The 18177-nt window shown below is 40.5% G+C and overlaps 1 protein-coding gene and 1 long non-coding RNA gene across 2 annotated transcripts in view; one reads left to right on the top strand and one right to left on the bottom strand.

The window, feature by feature from the left end:
- The window catches only part of LOC124275614 (ephrin type-B receptor 1-B-like), an 89581-nt gene that overhangs the window by 26350 nt on the left and 45054 nt on the right, over positions 1-18177 (top strand). Inside the window, exons 3-9 of the mRNA XM_046711216.1 lie at positions 8975-9031; positions 9350-9424; positions 10329-10377; positions 11547-11731; positions 16692-16824; positions 17410-17702; positions 17875-18049. Of these exons, the coding sequence (XP_046567172.1) occupies positions 8975-9031; positions 9350-9424; positions 10329-10377; positions 11547-11731; positions 16692-16824; positions 17410-17702; positions 17875-18049 (967 nt within the window). The remainder of the gene's footprint in view (positions 1-8974; positions 9032-9349; positions 9425-10328; positions 10378-11546; positions 11732-16691; positions 16825-17409; positions 17703-17874; positions 18050-18177) is intronic.
- On the bottom strand, positions 13712-14713 carry LOC124275616. Its single transcript, XR_006898321.1, has 3 exons — positions 14450-14713; positions 13986-14044; positions 13712-13748 (listed from the first exon to the last, which is right to left on the bottom strand). It is a non-coding gene; the product is annotated as an uncharacterized LOC124275616 (long non-coding RNA).

The raw sequence follows: 18177 nt of genomic DNA, 5'->3' as shown, positions 1-18177 counted from the left end.
CAGGCAGGATAGGCAAGCAGTGGGGAACCGACAGACAGAGGGAAGAGTGCGGACAGACCAGCGGAAGGCAAGTCAGAGCCATGAGCAATCAACCCTGACCAGCCAATCTGCCGCCCAAGGGTCAGCCTGACTTCGCCGCCTTCCGCTGATAGTCAAACTGCGCGAGGCGGTGTTAATATCAACCACTGGTTCGTTTAATCCAGAATTCAATAGCGTACTTCCCGTCTTCGTGCACGTGACGTCAAACAACAAGCGTAATGTTGTTCTGTATAAAATTAGACTTGGAAGTACCGTTTCCGGGTGATACCAGTACCACAGACTCTACTACAGATTCCAGGACAATAGATGCCAAATATCCCCACATTCTGTTAAAGCAGACTGAAATGAGGATTGGCTGGTTACAGTATGTGAAGTGGTTGATAGTATGTCATCATCGGTGTTCATGCCATCAACCACTTATTTTTCCTGGTCCATACTATTTACAGGTTGACGAGGAATGGCTGGAATATTGCTGCCTGTAACACCATACAAAGACACTATCTTTCCCTAAACAACTCTATCTGTCCCTAAACTACTCTATCTGTCCCTGGATCGCCTCCGTGGTGTAGTGGTTAGAGCGTCCGCCCGGAGAGCGGAAGGTCTCGGGTTCGATCCCCGACTGCGTCATACCACAAGACGTTAAAATATGGTACTTGTTGGTCCCTGCTTGGCGCTCGGCATTAATGGGCAAAACAAGGACTGGTCGGCTCGGAGTCAGTATAATGTGTCTGAGTGGGATATTCATGCTTCACTGCGGCGTGGTATCCCAGTGGGCTAGCACTATAAAACCAGCTTCAGTCTGGGCTAGTACAAGCAGCCGCACCTACACATACACACGCATGCACGTCGTCATATAAACCCCATTTCACCTCACCTCATATGAGCAGAACTATTCTCAAGACACGACGTTAGAAATGCCGTGACATCACATCCAATTTCACCTCACCTCACCTGTACGAATGGGACCATGGACGATCTCTTGTCTAAAACACTAGCAGTTAAAAAGAAACAGAATATGATCATCATCCCTTCTTCCTTTTCTCTTCTTGCACTCTTAGTTTTCACCATCTGATTTAACATGTGCATTTACTCTCGGTCTTTCCCACTTTCTACTTTTCCCCTCTTTCATTGCTCTTTCTCCGTCTAATAGTTTCTTCATATTTTGCATATTTCTTCTTCTCCTAGTCTCACCTTCATATTTCTGTTTCACCTTCTTCTTACTCTAAAATTTCTCTCTCCTCTCGCCTTCTGGTCCCGCCTACTTTGTTGTCGCCACACGCTACTTTGTCTTTTTGATCGCACCACTTTGTTTACTCTTCTGTTATCTCCCACCCCCCTACCTCAAGGCTTTCTCCTCCTGCGCTCACCCTCTGCTTTCTCCTTCCAGCCTGGGGGCGGTGGGATAGCCTAGTGGTTAAAGCGCTCGTCACGCCACCCGGGTTCGATTCCCCACATCTTTAAGCCCTCCTTCCCAGCCTGAATATTGCTAAAAGCCTAAAACTAAACTCAGTCAGTCAGTCCTTCCAGCCTGTATTCCCTAAGCCCACCCCTTCTCCATCCGCCTTCACAATCTTTCTCCTTCCATTCTCATCCTCTGTCCTCACTCTCTACTTTCTCCTTCTGCTTTCCCCTACTGATCTCAACTTCGGCCATTGCTCACTGGATTGTCTGGTTCAGACTCGATTATTTACAGACTGCCGCCATATAGCTGGAGTATTGCTGAGTGCGGCGTAAAACAACAACCAAACCCAAACGAAACCAACTTCGGACATCGCTTCTTTCTTTCTCCTTCTACCCTCTGCGTCTCTCCGTGCTCGGCCACGCTTCCACAGAAGTACGAACCTAACTTCAGAGGCTTACCAATCAACAACCATGCAGAAAGCAGACTGGACTCTCTCCAAGTTTCTCGACTCGTAATGTGTACAAACAACTGTACTTTCTCACATGCATCTTTTAACACTGCTTCGGAATGAGGTCACGTGCTGATCGGTGGTGGCCGGAATCCGGACGAACAAATGCACGTGTAAAACATTCCACGGAACACACACGTGCAACTCGCAGATATTTGCTTTACACAGTTTTAAGAAATTACCTAAATTTATCAAAATAATTAATTGCGTCGCAGCTGTGAAAGGTTCAGACGTTGGAAGGTTTTGCCATGTCGACGGTTATAACTCAGTTGTAAATTACATCCTTCGACTATAAATTTTAAGGAGGATAATCTGATGCATGCGCCAAGTAATGTTGGTACCAGCTGGTTCGTAACGACAGAAGAAGCATGTCTTAATGAAAGTTTTTTCTCCGTCTGCATCGTACTTCTGTCTGTTTCTAATTACGAGTTTAGAGACGTATCTTCTCAAGGGCATCAATCTATATTTTTATTTGACGGATGATTTATCATAATCTGTAAATACTGACTCAAAGCAACAGTTTGTGTGCGAGTCTCGACACTTAAATCTCAATATATTGCTGTGTAATATACACATTTCCCGCTAATATAAGACGTGTCTCGGTCACAGAGACCATCCCTCCATTAGGGGGAAAATTCATACATGAATTATTGTCTTGCACATGACTAACACATCAGACAAGGTTGTACAGGGAAACTTAATTTGGCCACGGGTTTACGAGAAACAAAATTTTCGGATCTTGCATCCAGAGAAAGTTCTACACCAGTGCCAGCTTCTATTAGGACTCTACGATGGTGATTCTACATCGATGCCAACTTCTATTTAGTTCTACACCAGTACCAACATTACGAGTTTACGAGAAATAAAATTTTCGGGTCTTGCATCCAGAGAAAGTTCTACACCAGTGCCAGCTTCTGTTAGGAGTCTACGATGGTGATTCTACATCGATGCCAACTTCTATTTAGTTCTACACCAGTACCAACATTGATTAGGAGTTTACGATGGTGACTCTAGATCGTGCCAACATCTATTCAGATAGTTCTAGATCGATGCCAACATCTATTTAGGTACTTCTGCACCAGTACCAACATCCATAAGGAGTTTACGATGGTGACTCTAGATCGTGCCAACATCTATTGAGATAGTTTTACATCCGTGCCAACATCTATTTGGATAGTTCTACACCAGAAACAATATCGATTTGGAGTCGACGATGGTGATTCTACATCGGTGCCAACATCGATTAGTCTACGATGGCGAATTTTAGATCGTGCCAACATCTATTTAGATAGTTCTACACTGGTGCCAACATCTATTAAGGTGGTTCCGCACCACTGCCTTTAGCCTGTCGTACAGACCCTGAAGCAAATATATCCAAGAAAACCCACGCAAGTCTAGAAAATGTGGCAAATCTAGATTTCCTCAGCTTCTGAAAATGAAGAAAGTCTCAGGGCTCCTTTTCATTATATTGTATTTTTTTTTACTATGAACCTTTTCAGTAAAATATGTTCATTTCAGAGACTAGTTGTTAGTCGACACTGCCATCAGTTACTACAGGTGGTTGTACAACCAGTCCCGCCGTGATATTGCTGGAATATGGCTAAAAGCGGCGTAAAACCAAACTCACTCACTCACTCTACAGCCAGAACGTACTACAGGTGGTTCTATTATCCAGCAACCCGCCTGACCTACACGCACCAACACCGTGTGGCAGCCCACATCAATAGCTGTACTATGGGCTGACCTTCCATAGTATCATCACCCAGTTTCTTCTGATGGAGTAAACAGCATTTTTGAATGTCAGAGGATCGGGAGACAAAGGGACCAAACTTGTTGCCAAGACGTAAAACAGTCTGAAAAATAAATATCCTTTTACAAATCTAATTACTCCGACAGAGTGTGGAAGCGTGGGTTACAGAGTGTCGATGTACACTGGCAGTAGATGCTGTTCCATTTCCTAGGTGAAGACGTCTGTTTACTACGTAGAGATTCATCTTTAATCTTACCTGACATGTGCTGTGTAAGCAAAGGGGTGTTCATTACAACTCGAAGGAGAAATGGCAGTATGACGTCTAACTATCCCACGCAATCGTGTCTGTCTCGTAAATGTGTGCCCCATAATGGTAAAGGTGTACTGGCTGGCTGTGGCGACCTCTGTGACCTCCAGGTCATAGAGGCGGTAGTTGAATCGGTTCTGTGGACCTCAATGTCAGAGATCAGCGCATTGATGACGTCAAGTGAATTCAATGTCATAATGGTTATCCATTCTTCAGGAAGGTTACGTTACTGATCCGGCCTCCATTAATGCTTGGTGACGGTTCAATAGTCTGCCTCACAGTCCCTGAAAACGTTATTTTCCCTACTACCTAGCCCTTCCTGTGATGCTAAAACCCTAAATGAAGCAGATGAAGACTTCCTCAGGTCTGTCTGAATCTCCAATCTCACTTGGGCTCCTTTTCAATTTAAATGAATATATGTGTTTATATATGTATAATTCAGAGACTAAGCGTTAGTCTTAAGCAATGTCTCCGCTAAATCACGATGACCTTGAAATATTTGACAAAACAAGTGGTCGATAGTGTAAGCACCGTTCCTCGCCCTCGGGGTACGAACATATGTAATCACCAAGCTTAATCACTGATCCAGTGAAGTTGCCTTTTACGTAAAACATAAGTTCCTCGGGACCATTTTATTCCCCAACCTAGGATCCCTAGCTCGCAAGCAAGACGCCGACCCCCGATCGGCAGATCGCGGCTCACAGCCCGGTTATAAATTTCAAAATTTAAGTTTTTGTCGAAAATATATTATTCATTTATCCATGGCAGGCTCAGGTTGTAACTCCGGACTGTAACTCGTGTCCGTGCTAAATATTTTCAACTAAATATTGTTCATGCGAGGTTTCAAATTCGGTTTGCCGCATACAAGTACACCACACTCTCTCATATTTTAAGCTGCGGTCTGTAAATAATAGCGTGGACCAGACAACCGTTTTAAACGGTAGTACGAAGGCTAGATTCTATACAGTCCTCTATTGTTTGTTAATATCGCGATGGCAGCATTTTCCCTGCTGCCCAGGTTGTTCCGATCCATGCTGAATCAACAGGTGGTCAATCCCCACGGTAATGGACAGGGTTCAGGCTGATCTTCTTACATCGGGCTGTTGATTACATTATGCTGTGATTACCTATCTCACGCAGGTCATGGGGTAGATGTAGACGTTGACGCTGCGCCAGGACCAGGAGGATGCATACACTCTTTCCTCCCACCCTGGACGTCCGTGTCATGTTGCACAGCCAACCGTACGCGTCTCGTCTGTCTCACTAAAAACATTGGGTTTTTTGACCAGCGTTATTTCTCCTTCTGCCTAACCCTTTCTTCAGTACTTTCTCCTTATAAGAAGCAAGTCTAGCCTATATACCCAAAAATGTCCAAAATAGTACAGGTGTTCAGTCATAAATATCACAGAGCCTTATAGAGAATAAATGGAGAAAAAGGCATTCTGTTTTAATATTTATCTATGTGATATATATATATCCTTTTCTAATAGAAACAAATATATAAAACAGAAGCTAAGCGTTAGTCTACGAACCCTCTGGGGCCTGGCTGTAGCCTGGTGGGACATGCGTTCATCTCGTCATACAGAAGGAAGACGGACCGGGTTCGAGTCCCAACGTGACTAACATATGCTACGTAACATGCTTGAGGTCTGCGTATCCCAACAGCGTGAATCATTGGTCATAATGTCAATCACTTGATTGTCTGGTCGAAACTATTTGAAGAACGCCATCAATTAATTGGAATACTGCTGATCGCGGAGTTCAACAATACACAACAAATATGTCAATATTATTAATTGACCAAATGCTGTCTGACTCCTGTTGTCAAATACGGAGTAATGCAATATTTATTTATCGACTCATTCAGCTACCGTAATATTCCTCTTTGTACCGATTATTCGCACATCTGCAACCACAACTACACCTTCTACAACTACAGCTACAACCAAATGACCAGTGTCTTTTGACAATGCCTGTGACTAGGGCAAAAACATATGGTGACAGGTCACTCGAAACGGCTGGCCCTCATCTCTGGAACAATCTTCCATCTCACCTCACAAAACAACCGGATTTAGCTGTTTTTAATCAAATCTAAAAACTTGTCTTTTTAATGAAGCATGATGGATGATGAATGGATGGATGGATGTAACTTTGAGAATCTCTATTATTTCAAACAATCACCATGACAGTCATTAAAATTTTGGTTCTGTGTGGCAACACAGATTTATTAAAACTGACCAACAAGTCACACATTGACTTATACAGGTATATCTACAACTACATCTTCTACAACTACAGCAACAACACCAGCTACACATCCTCCCGGCAACGACGCCAAACTCGCGGCTCACGTATAAGATATCTTCCGTCCAGATTTGTACATCTGTGTTCAGTAAAGCATTCAAGTAGAAAGAGCACTGCAGCATTCCTAATTGGCTAAATCAAGTAGATGTCTGTTTAGAATGCATTATTTACGGTTCTTTGAAAACATGACCATGTGCTTGCCAAATGCCGTGACAAGGCTCCCAACACTGTTTCATAATACATCAATTTTGTTATTAGGGATTCACAGATTCTAGGTTTCTCCCGTATCCCAGCCAGTACCTTTAAACGTGTGATTTAAAACTGAGCCCTGGAAAGATGTGTTATGTACCCAGCTGATGTCATCACTTACTTGCCCTGACACCTGATCTCAGCTTCCACTTAAATCATTATTGAAGTTAATGCCCATCCTCTCCAAGCGTTTTGTTAGATTGACTCGGCAACTGTTTAGGGGTCTCATTACAATGATATAATGGTTGTTACTGACGCGAATGGCTTCCCATTAGACCATTAAGCCACTCAAGTCGCCCATGTATCACCATACGCCGCTAATATTGTATTCGGTCGTTTCTCTTGTAACGACTGATATCTGATATAACAGCTTTAACCCGCTCACTCACTCACTCATTCGGCAAGATATTTTGTTTATATGTTTAAATCTAGGTCTCTACTCTGTATCCATATCAATTAATATTGATTATCACCATCCGTTTGACTTTTTCTTTTTCGTTTATCGTGTTACTTTTTATCGTACCTCTTTTTATGATTAGGGGTGGTGGGTAGCCTGGTGATTAAAGTATTCGCTCGTCACGCCGAAGACTCGGGTTCGATTCTCCACATGGGTAAATTGTGTGAAACCCATTTCTAGTGTCCCCCGCCGTGATATTGCTGGAATATTGCTAAAAGCGGCGTAAAAATAAACTCACTCTGCATGGTTATTTTATCTATTTTCAGATATGATTAAATTGATATCTGTCTGTTTTTTAAAACTATTTCTAAACCTGAGGGTCATGTTTAGGTATCTCGACTTTTGCGATGATGTTGAAGATAGTTGAAGTAAATCGCTGATGATTGCCGTATTCCAAATCGTTACAGTATGCCCAGCCTTGCTCCGAGGCTGTACTGAATGCTAAACCCATGGATGTATTAGTAATTCAATCCTTTAAACAGGCAAGTCCAGATTAGCGGAAAGGATGCCAGTCTGTTATTTACATTTTATATTTTTTTCAGAAATTATCATTTAAACTATTAATCATTACCCTAGAGACTTGTGCAAGTGTACGGCATACCATATCTCTTACGTATTCCGTACAAATCATCATCGAAAAAAAATATGTCTTTTTTTCTAGATAGCGAGTTAACCGAGAACTGAACGAGTTAAGATGTGACAGGGATGCAGATGAAAAACTGCTACTGTGCAATGTGCACAATATTGGCCTATTTTCAAGTACGCGTGTGTTCCCATTCCAATGCGTTAGGCATGGGGCCACTGCTCCAGAAGTGGCAAATCCGGTTGGTGTGGCATGATTCTGTGGATGTTAGTCATCCTATACCTGCACAAATATACTCAAGTTACAAGCCGGATGTTTTGAAATGCAGGATGGAAATGTATATTTGTTGTTTGATGTTGTTTAACACAACAATATTCAACCAATATGATGGTGATGTTACAACCAGTGAATATTCGAGTCTGGACCAGACAGTTCAGTGATTGACATCAAAAGCATTGATATACTCATTTGGAATACGATGACATGCTTCAAGCAATTCAACGAACCTGATCACCCAATCCCGTTAATTGTCTCTAAGTCCGATCTTCATGAGACGATTAGGGGCGATGGGGTAGCCTTAGGGTTAAAGCGCTGGCTCGTCACGCCGAAGACCCGGGTTCGAATCCCCACATGGGTACAATATGTGAAGCCCATTTCTGGTGTCCCCCGCCATGATGTTGATGGAATATTGCTAAAAGAGGCGTAAAACCAAACTCACTCAGTCAATCAGTCATGAGACGAATAAGAACGTAGAAAAACCATCTGTTTCAATACAGGCACATATACACACATACAATAAAGTAGGGTGGTTGGGTAGCCAAGTGGTTAAAGCGTCCGCTTGTCACTGTGAAGTCCGGGTTCGACTCTCCACATGGGTACAATGTGTGAAGGCCAAGGTGTGAAGTCGTGTATTTGTCGAGGAACAGTTATGTCTGTCTGTTCCCAGCATCGAAATTTGTTTGTTTTTTTATCTAACCTGCGACATCCATCTGATGTCCGTGATGCCCAAGGCCCTTTCTGTCTTATAGTGAGATACACATAACGACTCAATGTGACATTACAAATGTCTTGCAAATTATTCAGTATGCCATGATTTGTCTATAATGAAGAAGAAGACCCGGTATACTCCGGCGTTGGCATGTTGTATATTTGTTCATGCCATAATATGGGGCGGTGGGGTAGCCTAGTGGTTAAAGCGTTTGCTCGTCACGCCGAAGACCCGGGTTCGAATCCCCACACGGGTACAATGTGTGAATCCTATTTCTGGTGTCCCCCCGCCGTGATATTGTCGGAATATTGCTAAAACCGACGTAAAACTACACTCATTCACTCTTTCTTTATAAATCATTAAATCGTTTCATGATTTTCTTTGCAGCTTCTTAACGAAAGTGTTTCTGGTGACGAATGCCTGACAACGCCCGACTGCCATATGGTGAGTGACTTGTCTCCGTTGTAATGACGTACATGTACACCTCACCGTGACATGGAGAGGTTGGAAGAGAATTGTCCGGTGGTGAGAACATTCTTAGCATCGGGAATAATGCTATTCCATGTGGTGATGTCACATGTTAGTTAAAGGGTGAATGTATACTATTGAATGTGCAAATGGGCAATACAAATAGAATATACTGATAAAGTCTAACATCACATACAGTAATTTGTCAGTTAACATCTTATGTTGTCTGTATCAATGTAAACATTTGAGTATTATAATCAATACAATTAATTATCAACTTTCGTTTTGTTTCAGTGTTGGAATTTCTGTGACAACCTGTTCACAAAGTACCGGTTGTACGGAGTTGTGTGTAATGTGGATAAAGTATGCGTAAGTGCTTCATGTTTACAACCGTCGTTCTGCCTCATGAAACATCGTTACTGATTCTTGTCAATGTTTAAAAGAAAGTCATTTTTTCAATTTCCTACTTTTTTCAACCCAAGAAGTGGAGAGTGTGCGACAAAAGAGAAAACACGAATAGTATAGATGGTCCTCGGTGTGTGTGTGTGTGTGCGTGCGCGCGCGTGTGCGTCTGCGTGTGTAATGGGCGCGGAGTCGGAGTGATCGTTAGGGTCAGTCAGTGATGTGTTATATAAGTATATTTTTTACAGTTATCTTTCGGTTTAGAACCAGCGAAAAGAAAAATCCTCCAAATACATAACAAAATGTTTTATATTTTATTAATACCCAGCCCTAAAACGCGTCAAAGAAGTAGCGACAACTTTGTCTTTACCAACAGTGTTACCTAGGCTAAATTGATGTGATATTTTACATGTATCTTCTCATGTAATACATGGGATAAAGGACTGGCCAAGTGATGAAAAAACTGTCGATATGTTGAACTGACATTCCGGTGCACTTGAAACACTGAAAACTTGTTACATGTAAAAAAAGAATGTGCGTTGACAAATGATGGCCTCCACTCGTTGCACCTATGGTCGCTTAAAAGGATGTAAGATATTATTTTTTAAGCATTCAATTTATCAATTTTGTACATCCTGGTTCATTTCTTATGAAACGTGACAAATAAGCTTCCTGGGACTACCTAATTGGTTCTCAGCTATTGTCTATTGCTGTAGATAGCAATCGATCAAACTCTCAAGACGTCCACAATGACAATTTCTTTATGGGTCCGGTTGATGCTAATAACGCAAAAGTCGTTCCCGAAAAGGATATGTATGACAAACGAACTATTGATAAATATATAATATATGGCATTTTTTTCTCATCACAGACACGTGGGTGTGAGATTGCCTGCGACTTCAGACACAAGCCGCCAGGACGTAAGTGCCGTTCACGATGTCGCCCCTGTTAACTTGAAACAAATGCGATTGATCATTTGACTACATTGTTTGTGTAAAAACATTTTATACATATCACCTTAGCTATTAATAATGACATTCACTTCATATGGTTCATTTTTCCAGCACAAAAAACCCCAACATGATTGATTCATATAGATTAAAATGGACATAAATCATGTATTTTAATATTAAACCTGTTCATTTGTCACTTTTCAAAGGGATAAGAAACGAAATCGTGTTTAAAGAACTTGTTTTAAGAAGACTTGGATTAAAATTATATTTTTGGCATCAACTGACGAAAGTTGTCTTGTCGCTGTTTATATTTGTTGCTGTTGTGAGGTTGTTTTACATAAAAAACAAACCATTTAGGTCAACATATAACAAAAACCTACTTGACCAAACATTAAGTGTATGTACCCGTATTGTACAGGTTCGTTTCATAAGTGAACAAATGCCGATGCGGAATTATTGTTACAGTCTAAAACTTCGATTTATCCGATTTTCGACACAACAGGGAAATAGTTTGCCATGGTTCAGATACAATACACTTTATACCATATATTTCCGATCAATTATATTTACAGTCTAAAACTTTGATTTATCCGATTTTCGACACAACAGGGAAATAGTCATTCAAAAAGACTAAATAGGGACCAGGCTTTCATTTCGAGACAATGCAACCTACGTTCGACTCATCAAAGTTCGATACAGTGGTGTTTCACTGCATCTCATATCAAACAATCATGATAGCCCTTATACCCCAAATACCCAAACTTCCCACACTCACATTTAACACAGGGTTTAAGTAAGTTTTAATGTGATCACGAGTCTCTCTTTAATGTATATGATCCATAACACCATGCATGCTGTCTGCTTTACATAGACTTGAAGATCACTATACTCTGATGCAGACAGACTAACGCTTAGTCTCTGAACTAAACATAATTTTTCGCAGAAACAAGCAATTGTATATAAATTGAAAAGTAACCCCAGTGGTTTCAGATATGAACCAACCTTGCTTCTTTCTGGGCTTGGACATAACGGTAGATCCTTGAGGGGGGAATAACGGTATTCGGGGACTGTGGCAGTGACTGCAATACAGACTGCTTGATTCAGAGATATTCAATAATTTCCCTTTATGTGACTAGCATCGAAAAATCAACGCTGGGCATTTTCCACGGGAGATGTAGAGACGAGACGGAACTCACGAGTGACGGACATTCAGTGGAAACGTCCCAAGCCTCCGACTTCCTTTAAGTCCAAGAAGTCTCTGGTGTACATCATAATGGTTCGGAGGAAGGGGAGCAAGGATACCTGGAAACAGCTGAAACAGGTGAGATGGCGGTTAGAACAGTATATACTATTCGGATAAGTTAAGGAGCATCTGCGCCTACAGCTAGGTTAGAGGACTATATGGCAGAGTCAAGAGTTCTTTAACAGCTTACTTCTTTTGAGTAGTATGCTCAGATCATTTGGGACTCGACCCCGGTTCATTATGTAGGTTGTTAAACGCGATCTTTTGGGTAAAATGGCCCCGAATGGCCGTGCACGATTACGTTGGAAACAACGAATGTACTTTTCTGAGTGAGATGTCACTGGTGTATCTGAGACAAATGTTGTGAAGGTAGATGTAACATCACAAGGGAGAACATAACCGATTTGTTATCCTAATAATTAACTTTCAATATTGTCCCACAATGCCAATATTGTATCCTGTGTAGTGACAATTTTATACTGATATTGGACCATAATTAGATTATTATTCGACACTCCCGATATTATTCAATACTGCCAATATTATTTCACTTAATCAGATATAATTTCAAACGGCCGATATTATTCCATCCTACAGATATATTCTAATACTGTCAGGTTTATTCTAAAAAATCGATATTATTCTTTACTGTCAGTATTATATAATTAAGAGACCATTCTCTCAGTGTAACAAATTGAACCAGCTTACGATATAACGATATAATGGTATCTAAACAGACGGCTTCAACCCAACACTGCCTCAACTAGCAAATGTGGGGGTTGTTTGCTTGAAGAGCACAAAATGGTCATTTGAAATCCATTGGTTCGTTTTAAAAACGTGTCCTTTGAGCTCCAAACCAAACAACACATAAGCCAACATTGTCGTGTTTGTGTTTCTCAAGATGAGTATACGCACAAACGTTTCGTAAACACTCCGCGAGAATACAAACCTGCCCTTTTTAAGAACAATCCATCACATGGTTGACACGTGGCCGTGTCTATTGCAAAGCACGAGTAGGGTCACGACTCTGTCAGCTACAGTACGCTTGTAATAGACATGTTTTTCTATGTGATATTGATTATCATTTTGTTTATATCAATGTGCATTTCACACACGTTGAGAACATGACATCTCTGTAAATACACAGATAAAGCGAGCGCCTTAGACTAGGCAGGCATTCCGGCGCGGTGGGCACATGTTGCGCTCACCTGTTCCTAGAGTGAAGATACACTATATTTTGGGAATCCTGCTGCAGTCGACGAGAGAAGCCCAAGTTAATCAGAAACAATGCCTTTGGTGCTGGAATAACAATAGGGTTTGATCTTTTTATTAGAGCCCTTAAATTCTAATCTTTGACAGGTAAAGGGCATGGTGGGATGAAATAGACAAGGAGTCCTGCGAAATAACACCACGGATTGGCATTTCCTTTCGGATATTAGAGAACCATGGCTACATAGGCATAAGTACATTGACTGTGTACTTAGGAGTGAATCGGGTTGAGGTTTACGTAGGTGAAATGCTAGTCCGGACATTCTCACAAGTTGGTTGTATATACAGCGTGTTTTGACGAAGGTGTCGCTATAAACTAGATCAGACACATATCTTAGTCGTTGGGATGATTTATGTTTACACACAGCCATTGTGTATGCTTGTTTACAATAATTTGAAACCACTTCAAAAATTATGTTCTTGTCCGGTAATGGATGGATTGAAAACCTATAAAGCGTTCGACCGTCACGCTAAAGGCTACGTTGTGTCAAGCCCACACAATGCCTCTCCTGTGGCATTACTGGGATATTGGTTGAAGCGGCGTAAAACCATACTCACTCACACTTTCCACACAATCTGTCCATTGGGTTTGTGGGCTCATCATAGCCCTAAACATGCATACTGAGCTCACTTCTGTTATAATGAAACCGGATGTTTCGAACAGTTCGATATAATGAACATAATGCTATCCCCTGAAGTTAGAATTGTATTAAAAATATATATATTGCTTGTCTCAAAATACATGTAACCGGAGTGGTTTGGTATATACCACAAAGGCAAATAGTTTTTGTAGATGTCAGTTTAATGGCAATAACTGAAGAAGGCCCTGTAAAAGAATAAATACATTGCATCAAAATACGTTACAATACTTCATGGGCCAATACATATGAGGCTTAGCAATAAGTACTACAATCATATATAATCAATACCATCACTATTCATTAATCAGGTCTCAGAGTAGACATGTGTATATGTATATAATGTTTATATTTCAAGATACACGTGTAGCATCACACAAGTACATAACATGAATATTTCCAATATAATATGAAAGAACCCTCACCGAGTGTATGGCACTGTGCCCGTTACCGTCACAAACGTCAGGAACTATGTTTGCCACACCTGAACATAAACATATACAAATGCAATAATATATAACATTCTACATCTGTACATTATCAATCTACTGTACATAAAATATCTGTTCTAATAACTCATCCAATCATACATACATTCATTCATACATGCAAAGTTTGGCGCATTAGTTTAAAGAAGTAGATGTATACATTAGGTTTACCTACACAATAAGTTAGATAACATCCTCGTGGGAATGCTGTCTAAGATTACCTGCAATACACTTACATATATAAAGTATTGCTAAGACCTAGTTATGTTGCATGTAACAGATAGTTAATTTGATTAATATTTACCACATATAACATGATACATGCTTTAAAGGAAGCTAAGAAATAATACATACACACTAAACATGAAAACATAAAATACACAATCCAAATATAAACTAACCTGTTATAAGCTGTTGCTAGCTGTGACCAGTGACCAGACAGACTGAAGTGAAAATGATAGCTGACCCACAAAACACCCTGCTATTGAAACTAAGGGGCCTGGGGCTGGGGCAAGACAATAGAGACAATAGACAACGTAAGCGCAAGGGTGACCGTGCTATTGTGAAAGTGAAGCAGGTTAGATTGAGTGGTTAAGCTAGGGCTAGACTTAGTGATTAAAATACAAATTAAAATACACTTGCTTATATGTACATAATTACATACTCCTACATACAATAAGGGAGGGAGAGTTATCTGTCGTCCCTGTGGGTGATGTTAAAACGACTTCATCATCTCACTGACAACATTGTTTCCACGAAAACTGATATCGTATCGATACCAAATGCTACGTATCAGTATCTTCTGATAGGTTAAGTTAGTACATGTTGAAATAAACACGAACAGCCCTGCAGCGAGTTATCGCATATTTGTGGCGTTTACATAATTCACCAAAGGTATTTGTGGGCACGTTACTATCCCTTAATTACTTTTGATTTCTGCAATAAAAATACCTCCTAAATGAAAGAGCCATACCTGTTTCGTAATCCATGTTCAAATTCCTCGATCGTGCAAGTAGGTAACTTAGCGTACTCTAAGATACACCTTAAGCAAGAAATGTAAACGCATCAAAACTATACATTGCTGAGATGAGGGAATCTGCAAATTGAGACCAGATGTTGACCTTGTTGGTGTATAATATCCTATAAACAGCATCATGTGTGTATTTCTGGTTAACATTTAACATAACACCATTCCTCCACACAGGCTACTGTTTACAGCAGATACAATCTTGTCGCTCTATCGCCAAACGTACGATTTGATAACCCTTAAGCTGTTAAGATTTTTTTTATTTTCGCGTTCATGTATCTGTTTGGACAATTACACGTAGATCTGCGATGAAATGCAGATATTCTCACCTTGGTAAATACGTGTAATATTAATCCAAGGCGTTCCGTGGGGATTTTATCAGGAAGTAATGTTTTATCCTCTGAGGAAGTTAAATTTTAGAAATACAAAGATCAGTAATATCAGAGAGAGAGAAAATGTTTCAGTGACGTTTTGCGTTTTACAGTGTGACGATGGTTAATCTACAGAATGACCGGGAAACTGAAGAAATCGTCACGTGACCTTGTACTTCCGGTTGAACCTACTGAACCAATCACAATTCATTTTATCTAGAACAACCAATCAAATGTTGCTAAGCAAATCATCGGGATAACAATATAATAGATATTGGCCTCCTTTCACAAAGCACCACGGTGATCGTAAGTCACAAAGGTAACCTTAGTGCAATGTTCAAGAATGGGAGTTAAAGTTAACCTTAGTAAACGTTGCTTCGTGAAAGGAGCCCATGATACCTAGAACACTCTTTTAAAATTATTTTACGTAATTTCGTAACAGTCAGTGTCATCAATACCAGAATATCTATGTGTGTCTTTTATGACTCTTGTTCGTTTCGGCTAGTTTTGAATATGTACGTTGATATTGCTCTTCAATTTAACTTGGCCCTCTTACCTCCTACCTCTTTCTTTTCGAGAGAGCATTAATGTCAAATGCGCCTAAAGAGCCCAGTAGTAGACCACAGGGTTGCTAATGTTTTGCAGGTGGTACTTCAATAAGCATATCCGATTCCTATCACTCCCCAGTGGTTATGGACTAATCCCAGTACAGGTATTAGCTGTCAATTACCTTATATTGATCATCGACAAGAGTCGTTATTGAGATCCTCAGTGGAGTACTTCCGTTCAACAGTATACTCACTAAAACCTAATGGCTCCAAAATGTTTACTTTATTTTTCACATCACTCTTTAAAAGAAATGTAGATCAAATATATATACATCAAACTTTGTTGCTTAAGTTGCTAAAAGGAACTTATAGACTTCTTATTGAAGACATGTCTATAATATAATAAATAGTTCAACACAGAAAGAAAGCAATTAGATAAAAGCAAGAAGATCATTAGACAACAAGGTAAGTTTGAGCTTGACCAATTGGTGGAACCCTCCAGGAATATTTTACAAATGGGTTTTGATAGGGAAGCACTGTATATTACAAAATAAGATGAAAAATATGAGATGCCATGAATTACAACATTGCCTATGTTGACTCCAATATGTATGACCATAATGAAATGTATTAATTGTGGAAGGAGACCAAAAGTCATGTTTGTTTTTATTGACTGTTTTCACTTCGTCTACAACAGGTAGCATCTCATGCTGTCAGCTTCGAAACTGACACCATGCCGGATCCCCCAGAGTTTCAGTTGCTGGCTGTTTCCAACAGAGGGATTGTGGCCAGATCCAAAAAATTATCACCAGAGTCCTTTGTTAAAGAAAGTAAGTGCCGCTTCACATGCAAAAATCAGGTCATAGAATTTAGTTTAAGACTTGTCAGCCAAGTTTGGTTTGTCCTTAAGACTTGTTCATGCATGCCCCAATTGTTTAGTTAGATGCTCATGATGTCAATCACTGGATTGTCTGGTGCAGGCTTGTTTATTTAAGACCACTGTCTCATAGCTCTGGGATATTGCTATGTGGCATGTTAAACACCTAACAAACAAATAATATGGTAATTCAGGGGTGGAAATAGCTTTAAAATTGCTAGTGTACTCCGGTACAGTGGCACATGTAAAATCACTTGCCCTGATAATTTTTCCACTATACCAGCCGTTTCCTTGTTGATTTTTTAAATAAACACATAATTAACTTTGGAATATCAACTGGACACCGGTACAGTGTGATATACAAATTTGCTTGCCTGACAGAAAAAAACACTGGACTCGGGCGTCAGGCAATGGGTTATTTCCACCCCTGTAATTATTAGCAGTGGTAATCACAAGTCGCTGATGGCAATGTTTGTTTACAGGTATGTTTAACAGTAGTCACAAGTCACAAGGTACTGATGCTGATGTTTGTTTACAGCCTATGCCTTCCCGAATGGTCACCTGGAGGATGGCCGGAGCGCCACCTACACACCAGACATCAGTCCCATGAACATCACCATTGACATGAAGATGGTTGCCGGCAAGCTTCAGACGTCCCTTGACTGGAACCATCCCAGTGCTGAAGTGCTGCCTTGTGCCAAGAACGATGAGCCATGTTTCTATGAGATGAACTGGTTCCTCACCGACTGTGCTGCCTACCCAAGAGCTCCATCCTGTGAGACGTTGCCGTACCACACTGCTGAGACCACCCATTTCCTCTACCATGAAAAGGTACATCTTTATATTGTGAAAATTAGTGTAGAACCCACTCACCTATAAGTAGTGCTGGTAATAAACACAGTGACAACAAAACAGATTAAAAACCCAAGAGTTTAACTGTTTGTAATTTTAGAGGGTTGATATGTTTTTTTACAAGTCAAGGTATTTTCTTTTCATTTCGCAGCCAAATTTCCGCATTCCTGACATTGAGTTAAACTCCCTGTACAACGTGTTAATCAGCATCAGGGATGCCCATGGAGAAGCAGTTGAAGGGAAAACATCATTCAAGACGCCATTGTGTCTCAAGATGAGCATTGACAGAACCACCTGTAACGATGACCTGGATGTCTTCGGACAAAGTGAGTCCAACTGTGTGGATTGATACTGTTTCACATTTAAACTACATTTTAACCCCCAGACATGGCATCCACTGAATATATCACTTTGTGAGATCAGGAAATATCACCTTAGAAACATCATCCATTAC

Source organism: Haliotis rubra, unplaced genomic scaffold (genome assembly GCF_003918875.1).
Source record: "Haliotis rubra isolate DU_JTF1 unplaced genomic scaffold, ASM391887v1 Scf20, whole genome shotgun sequence".
Lineage (NCBI taxonomy): Eukaryota > Metazoa > Mollusca > Gastropoda > Lepetellida > Haliotidae > Haliotis > Haliotis rubra.
The sequence above is the reverse complement of the archived record's forward strand: the minus strand, read 5'-3'. Positions and strand labels throughout refer to the sequence as shown.